This window comes from Tachyglossus aculeatus, chromosome Y4 (assembly GCF_015852505.1).
Source record: "Tachyglossus aculeatus isolate mTacAcu1 chromosome Y4, mTacAcu1.pri, whole genome shotgun sequence".
In the NCBI taxonomy this organism is placed as follows: Eukaryota; Metazoa; Chordata; class Mammalia; order Monotremata; family Tachyglossidae; genus Tachyglossus; species Tachyglossus aculeatus.
Genome location: NC_052096.1, coordinates 7,853,591 through 7,862,116, shown reverse-complemented (window position 1 = coordinate 7,862,116; position 8,526 = coordinate 7,853,591). Strand labels below are relative to the sequence as shown.

Sequence of the window (8,526 nt, the reverse complement as noted above, 5' to 3'; positions counted from 1 at the left end):
ATGAGAGCTGTGGGGCTGAGAGTGGGTGAATATCAATTGTTCAAGAGGTACATATCTGTGTGCATAGGAAAACAGAAAGGAAGGGGAATAAGGGAAATGAGGACTTAGTCGGGGAAGGCACCTTGGAGGAGGTGTTAGTTTTTTAGTAGGGTTTTGGAGTGTAGACTGTGAGCACGTTGTTGGGTAGCAATTGTCTCTGTTGCTGAATTGTAATTTCCAAGCGCTTAGTACAGTGCTCTGCACACAATAAGCGCTCAATAAATATGAGTGAATGAATGAATAAATGAGTAGGGCATCATTGTGGTCTGTCAGCTATGAAGGGGGAGAGAGTTCCAGGCTAGATGGAGGTTGTGGGCAAAAGGGTCAGTGACAACACAGATGAGTTGAAGATACAGTGAGTAGGCTAGAGTTAGAGGAACAAAGTGTGTAGATTGGGTTGAAAGAGGAAATCAGCAAAGTAAGGTAGGAGGAAGAGAGCTGATTGAGGGTCTTAAAGCCAATGGCAAAGAGTTTCTTTTTGATATGGAGCTGAGTGGGTAACTCTTGGAGGTTTTTGAGGGGTGGGGAGACCTGGCTTGAATTTTTTTTTTTTTTTGAGAAAAATGAATCGGGCAGCAGAGGACTGGAGTGGGGAGAGGCAGAAAGTAAGGAGCTCAGTGGGGGCTGATGCAGCAAAGTGGGATATGGTAAGTACTTGGAGCAGGGTGGTGGCAGTTCAGGTGAAGAGGAAAGGACAGATCCTAGAGATGTTGCAAAGGAAGAACCGACAAGACTCAGTGAAAGACTGAAGGCGTGCATTGAACGAGAGAAATGAGTCAAGGATAATACCGAGGTTATGGGCTTGGAAGGGTGGGAGATGGGTTGGTGTTGTCTCCAGGGATTGGACAATCTGGGGGAGTACAGGATGTGAGTGGGAAGAGGTGGTGTTCTGATTCGGAAGTGCTAGTGTGAGGAGAAGAGCTAAGGAAGGGAGATGACTCCAACTGCAGTCTCAGGGGGCTCCTGGGGGCTGGAAGCAGAGGAGGGGGAGAAGCAGGGATGGGTCGTTCCCTCCTACTGCCACTTATGCTTCTCTTGGCCTCCAGGAGAAAATTTAAATGGGCTCCACTCTCTTGGTACTCATTTGTTTCTAGAAACTTCCTATTTGTCTCTGATGTGCAGAGCCTTCTCCGCAGAGTGACATACAGGCCCGTGTCAATGGCAAACAGGATTCCCATTGCCAAGAAGAAAAGGATGTGGATCCAGGATGAAGGTGAGGTTGTACCTGAAGAGGAGATAGGGAAAGATAGGGAAAGTTTCAGCCTCTGGGATCAAGGTTGGGAAATGGGCAATGAAGATATCCAGGGCTTCCAGATGCTACTGATTAACATAGTACTTCAGTTTCCTCCTCTATAAAATAGGGATAACATCCCTGCTCTCTCCCTACTTCTTAGATGTGAGCCCTGTGTGGGACAGGGCCTGTGTCTGCTTTGAGTACCTTGTTTCTACCCCAGTACTTTGCATGGTGCTTTGGCATCTATCAATTAATCATATTTCTTTATTTTTATGGTATGTGTTAAGCGCTTCTTATAATGCCAGACAATGTTCTAAGCCCTGGAGTAGATACAAAGCAATCAGGTTGGATGCGGCCCATGTCCCACGTGGGGCTCACAGTCTTAATCCACATTTTACTGATGAGGGAACTGAGGTGCAGAGAAGTTAAGTGTCTTGCCCAAGGTCACACAGCAGACAAGTAGCAGAGTCAAGATTAGAACCCAGGTCCTTCGTGACTCCCAGGCCTGTGTTCTATCCATTAGGCCATGTTGCTTCTCACACTTCTATGCACAGAGCACTGTACTAAGCACTTGGGAGAGAACACATAAAGGAGGTAGATACATTCCCTGACCACTACGAGCTCACAATCTAGAAATCAGTGCTTAATATCACACCATGATACTATAATAATGATGACACTAATGCCATATATTAAGCAGCCACTGAGTTCAATACACTCTACTAAGGACTTTTTTTAAAAGGTATTTGTTAAGCACTTACTATGTGCCAGGGACTGTAATAATAATGATGGTATTTTGATGGTATTTGCTAAGCACTTACTATGTGTCAAGCACTGTCCTAAGTGCTGGAATAGATACAAGGTTATCAGGTTGCCAGGTTGTACTAACAGCTGGGGTAGATACAAGCTAATCAGGTTTGACACTGCCCATGTCAGTATTTATCCTGATTTATCCCCTCTAGACTGTAAGCCTGTAGCAGCTGGGAACGTATCTTTTAATTTTGTTGTATCATACTCTCGCAGGTGCTTAATACAATGCTCTGCACATAGCAAGCGCTCAGTAAATACTATTGATTGACTGATTTTACAAATGAGGTATCCGAAGCCCAGAGAAGTGAAGTGAATCGCTCAAGGTCACCCAGCAAACAAGTGATACATTCAGAGAAGCAGCGTGGCTCAGTGGAAAGAGCACCGGCTTTGGAGTCAGAGGTCATGGGTTCAAATTCTGGCTCTGCCAATTGTCAACCGTGTGACTTTGGGCAAGTCACTTAACTTCCCTGTGCCTCAGTTCCCTCATCTGTAAAATGGGGATTAAGACTGTGAGCCCCCCGTGGGACAACCTGATCACCCTGTAACACCCCCCCAGCACTTAGAACAGTGCTTTGCACAAAGTAAGTGCTTAACAAATACCATCATTATTCAGTCGTATTTATTGAGTGCTTACTGTGTGCAGAGCACTGTACTAAGCACTTGGGAAGTACAAGTCAGCAACATATAAGTGATGGAACTGGAATTTGAACCCAGGTGCTTCAGAATCCCAGGCCTGGGCTCTATCCACTAACTAGTTGTCACCTGCCCAGGAATGAGTCTGTTTATTGTTATATTGTACTCTCCCAAGTGCTTAGTACAGTGTTTTGTACACATTAGCTAGCTCTCTTCCTCCCTTTAAGGCCCTGGTGAGAGCTCACCTCTTCCAGGAGGCCTTCCCAGACTGAGCCCCCTCCTTCCTCTCCCCCTCCTCCTCCTCTCCATCTCCCCCGCCTTACCTCCTTCCTTTCCCCACAGCACCTGTATATATGTATATATACATATATATGTTTCTATGTATTTATTTATGTATTTATGTATTTATTACTCTATTTATTTTACTTGTACATACCTATTCTATTTATTTTATTTTGTTAATAATAATTGATTGATTGATTCAGCTCTCAATAAATATGACTGCTGAATGAATGAATGAATGTCACTCTCTTCAGTCTGGCCTTCCCACTTTGCGGAGTTTTAGAGACTCCACTTTCCTCCCTGGTTCCCCTTTCCTGTGCCCTTCAGACCAGCCCACGGATTCCATACTCCTCCTGTAGGGGTGGGATGATTCTCACCCTGGACGGTGATGTCGATGGGTAATGACTTGAAGAGTTGGCTGCCCTGGTATCCTGTGCAGTGATAGGACCCGCTGTCACTGTGTGTGGCACTGGGGATGGAGAATCTGGAATTGTGGCTGTAAAACCTCATTATTCTTTGGTCTTTGTAGAAGGTCACCTTTAACAAGTGCTGGGCTTTCCAGCTGCAGCATCTCAGGTCCACAGTTTCGCCCTCCAGGAACACCCAGCTGGAGGTCTGCAGGAGTAGCCAATCTGGAAGAGATGTGGCAGAGCCACAGGAGCTGGAAGCACGTCAGGTTGACGGCACCTTGTTTCTTAAACTCTACCAAGCCTTGGGATCTGATTCAGACCCGAACCTAACCGGGCAGATTCCATCCTCCAGTGGAAGACAAGGACAGAGAATTCCAAACTCTCTCTCCTTCCTGTTCCCCTGGGGAGCCCCTGTCTCCCTTCCTACCCTCCAACTTCAGCCCCTTTGACCTCCTCACTCACCTTTGCTCACATCCAGCTGCACGAGGTCGCTCTTGTTGGACCCCTCCATTTGGCACTGGTACTCCCCGCTGTCGTTGAAGATGGCGGCCTGGATGCTGTAGCTGGGGGTCTGGATTGCCAAGGCTGAACCATTACGGAACCACTTTGTGTTGGTGATGTTTCCCGGGGAGTTGGGGTCATCACATTTCAGGGTCACTTTGTCCCCAGTGAACACATTGACCCACTTTGGATGCAGCGTCAGCCTAGACTTCTGGGCACCAGCTTAGGAGGAACAGAGAGGGGAGAGCCACAGATTCCATCTCCATGGCAAAATCATGAACTGATTGTCCTGGACCTCTACCCTTCTTGGTTAATAATAATAATGATGGGATTTGTTAAGAGCTTTCGATGTGCCAGGCAGTGTACTAGGCATGGAGTGGATACAAGCAAATCAAGTTGGACACAGTCCCTGTCCTGTGTGGGACTCACAGTTCTCAATCCCCATTTTACAGATGAGGTAACTGAGGCCCAGAGAAGTGAAGTGACTTGCCTAAGGTCACACAGTAGATGAGTGGTGGAGCCGGGATTAGAACTCATGACTTTCTGACTCCCAGGTTTGGGCTCTTATCCACTATGCCATGCTGGCTTGGACACCCTCCTCTCTCACCTTCAACTTTCCCCTCTCTACCCCTGGTCTTCTCCCCATTTGGGATGACTCATCAATGAATTTATTCTTTCAATCGTATTTATTGAGCATTTATGGTGTGCAGAGCACTGTACTAAGCATTTGGGAGAGCACAATACAATGATAAACAGACACATTCCCTGCCTACAAGGAGCTTCTAGACTGTGAGCCCCTTCTAGACTGTGAGCCTGCTGTTGGGTAGGGACCGCCTCTATATGTTGCCAACTTGTACTTCCCGAGTGCTTAGTACAGTGCTGTGCACACAGTAAACACTCAATAAATATGATTGAATGAATGAATGAATGAATGAGCTTACAGTCTAGAACCTGTTGATCAGTCCACTTGCCTGGGGGAAACAAATTCACCCACCTAGTGAAGAAATGCTTCCTCCTGTTGATTTTGAAGCTGCCCCTTTCAACTCCCCCCTCAGACTACAGGGGAATTTAAGGAAATGACCACAGTATGCTCACACAGCCCATCTCCTTTGGCTTTTGTGGACTTCAATCTTCCTAGTGGGACCTTTTCATTTTGAGTACATAGGTTGGGGAATGCCCAGGGTGGAGAGGGGAGGGAGCTTTCATTGGTGGAGTAAAGTGGAATAGGGTTTCAGAGAAGAGTGTCACCTAACAGATACAGCCAGGGCCTGGGAGTCAGCAGGACCTGGGTTCTAATCACTTCTGCTAATTGTCAGCTGTGTGACTTTGGGCAAGTCACTTGACTTCTCTGTGCCTCAGTTACCTCATCAGTAAAATGGGGATTAAGACTGTGAACCCCACGTGGGACAATCTGATCACTTTGTATCCTCCCCAGCGTTTAGAACAGTGCTTTGCACATAGCACTTAACAAATGCCATCATTATTATTGTCTGCTGGGTGAACTTAGTCAAGTCACTTCCATTCTCCATGCCTCAGTGACCTCATCTATAAAATGGGATTTAAGACTGTGAGGCTAATGTGGGACAGGGACCGGGTATAGCCTGATTAGCTTTTTCTACCCCAGCGCTTAGTAAGTGCTTAACAAATACCATTCTTTAAAAAAGACCCTATTTGGGGTCCTTTCAGCTCAGTTAAGACCCAACAGCCCTGTCCGGAAACTCTCAGAACCGAGATAAGCAAAGTTGGACTCCCTATGGGCAGGGAACATGACTACCAACTCTGTTGCATCGTACTCTCCCAAGCGCTTAGTAAAGTACTCCTGCATACAGCCAGTCAATCATATTTATTGAGGGCTTACTATGTGCAGAGCAATTTACTAAGCACTTAGGAGAGGACCATACAACAATAAAGAGACACAGTCCCTCCCCACAACGAGCTTTGGGAGCTCAACAAATACCATTGATGGTGATGATGATAATGGGGAGAAAATAAATAAATAAATAAATAAATAAATAAATAAATAAATAAATAAATAAATAAATAAATAAATAAAGATACTTATTAAGTGTTTGCTATGTGCCCAGCATTGTTCTGTGTAATCAATCCCTGTCCCACATGAGGCTCACACTCTTCATCCCCATTTTACAGATGAGTTTACCCAAGCAGCCATGGAAGAGACTGTGTTGGGTTTGCCCCCTTGGGATGTTGGATTCCTTGGTCTCTACAGAGTGTGGCACAACCAACAGTTTTGGGGGGTTTTTTGCAGACTTCCCAGACTCTTTCCAGCTGTCCCCAGGAGGAAGTTACTCTCCCCTTCTCCTTCCCTGCCACCCCTCTGACTATGGAGCAGCATGGCTTAGTGGAAAGAGCACGGGCTTGGAAGTCAGGGGTCATAGGTTCTAATCCCAGCTTTGCCACTTGTCAGCTGTGTGACTTTGGGCCAGTCTCTTAACTTCTCTGTGACTCAGATGCCTCACCTGTAAAATGGGGATTAAGACTGTGAGCCCCAAGTGGAACAACCTGATATCCTTGTGTTTACCCCAAAGCTTAGAACAGTATAAATGCTTAACAAGTACCATTATTATTATTATTATTATTATGGAAATCTTTGTCTTCCTGCTAAACATGAAATCAGTGTTGGGCGGAAATGAAGCCCAACTCACTGAGCCCCTCGATGCACATCTTCCCTCCTCTTTCCCCCTTCCCTCTCCCCGCAGTCAGACAGAGGGTGGCTTGGGTTTGTGGGGAGATCTAGACAGGGCTCCCTGCTAGACTTTTACTGCTGGAGGGGTACAGCAGGTGGGCCAGAAGGGTACAGATGAATGCACGGATGAGTAGTCCGCACTGGGGTATTAGAAGGAACATGGCATAATGGATAGAGCACAGGCCCAGGAGGCAGAATAATAATGATAATATTTGTTCAGTGCTTCCTATGTGTCAAGCATTGTTCTAAGCACTGGAGGAGATAGAATGTTGTCCCATGTGGGGCTCACAGTCTTAATCCCCATTTTACAGATGAGGTAACTGAGGCACAGAGAAGTTAAGTGACTTGCCCAAAGTCATACAGCTGACAAGTGGTGGAGCTGGCATTAGAACCCACAACCTTGGACTCCCAAGCCCGGGCTCTTTCCACTAGGCTACGCTGCTTCTCTGGGCCTCAGTTACCTCATCTGTAAAATGGGGATTGAAACATGAACCCCATATAGGACAGGGACTGTGTTCAACCCGATTTGCTTGTAGGCACCCCAGCGCTTAGTACAGTGGCACATGGTAAGCGCTTAACAAGTACCACAGTTATTATTAGAGGAAAGGCTAGGGAGGAGGAGAGGTGTTGGATGAGCATGTGGGTCGGGTAGGGCAGACAGTACCCGGTTCCTGCATGGCATCCTGTTGCCATGGAGGCAGACTCTGGATGGGAACCGACCAGCAATGGCATCGGGCATGGGCCAACGTCTTTCTGGGAAGGGTCCCGATGATTTCTGAGAATTCAGAGCGTGTGCACACACACACTTACCAATTCCCCCATTTCCCGTAGCTGCAAGAGAGCACAGAGCAGAGATGAGCTCAGATCCTGCAGAGCAGGTGAAACTGGGAAGTTGAACTATCACAGGCCCAGGGCTGGATATGCACAGGGGTTACATGGGAGTCCGAGGACAAGACTCCCTCCCACCTGCCCCCTCGCCCACCCCACACCCATTGTCGTTCACCTGTCTCTTGTATCCTCCTGTTATGGTGGGGTCTCAGCGGGCCAATGGGAAGACCTCTCCCTCCCTCCCTTTCCCTGATTATCCCCTTCCCCCTTCTTTTTTTTTTTTGTTTTCAATATTTGTTAAGCACTTACTGTGTGCCAGGCACTGTACAAAGCACTGGGGTGGATGAGAGAAGTAGCATGGCTTAGTGGAAAGAGCATGGGCTTGGGAGTCAGAGGTCATGTTCTAATCTTGACTCCGCCACTTATCAGCTATGTGACTTTGGGCAAGTCACTTAACTTCTCTGGACCTCAGTTACCACATCTGTTAAATGGGGATTGACTGTGAGCCCCACGTGGGACAACTTGATTGCCTTTCATCTACCCCAGCTTTTAGCAGTGCTTGGCACATAGTAAGTGCTTAACAAATATTATTATTATTATTACATGAGCTACTCAGGTTGGACCCAGCCTACGTTCCACCTGGGGCTCACAGTCTTCATCCCCATTTTACAACTGAGGGAACCGAGGCCCAGAGAAGCAAAGTGACTAGCCCAAGGTCACAGTGGACGCGTGGCAGAGGCGGGGTGAGAAGCCAGGTCCTTCTGACTCCCAGGCTCGGGCTCCATCCACTAGGCCACACGGTTCCTCAGCCCAGGAGGGTCCGGAGGATATAATTCAGTGCATCCTGTTTCCTGAGTCCACTCAAAGCTGGTGGCCCGCTCTTTCTAGAGCCAATTCAACTGCACCCTCCTAACACACACACACACACACAAACACACACACACACACACCAAAAAAAAAAAAAAAAAATACAGGCAGAACCATGAGCTGGAAGGCGACAAACCCATCCCGTACTCAGCCCCCTACCCCGGACTCACCCAGGACCGACAGGGCTACCAACAGCCACATGGCCCTCAGACGAAGCC

The 8,526-nt window shown here is 47.3% G+C and overlaps 1 protein-coding gene across 1 annotated transcript; it reads right to left on the bottom strand.

Moving 5' to 3' along the window:
* Positions 1-576: 576 nt before the first annotated feature.
* Positions 577-8,526, bottom strand: LOC119946875 (low affinity immunoglobulin gamma Fc region receptor III-like). The gene is made up of 5 exons (XM_038768355.1): positions 8,479-8,526; positions 7,424-7,444; positions 3,871-4,131; positions 3,376-3,630; positions 577-1,264 (listed from the first exon to the last, which is right to left on the bottom strand). The coding sequence occupies exons 1-5, from the start codon at positions 8,507-8,509 to the stop codon at positions 834-836; spliced, it is 999 nt and encodes a 332-aa protein (XP_038624283.1). The 5' UTR covers positions 8,510-8,526; the 3' UTR covers positions 577-833.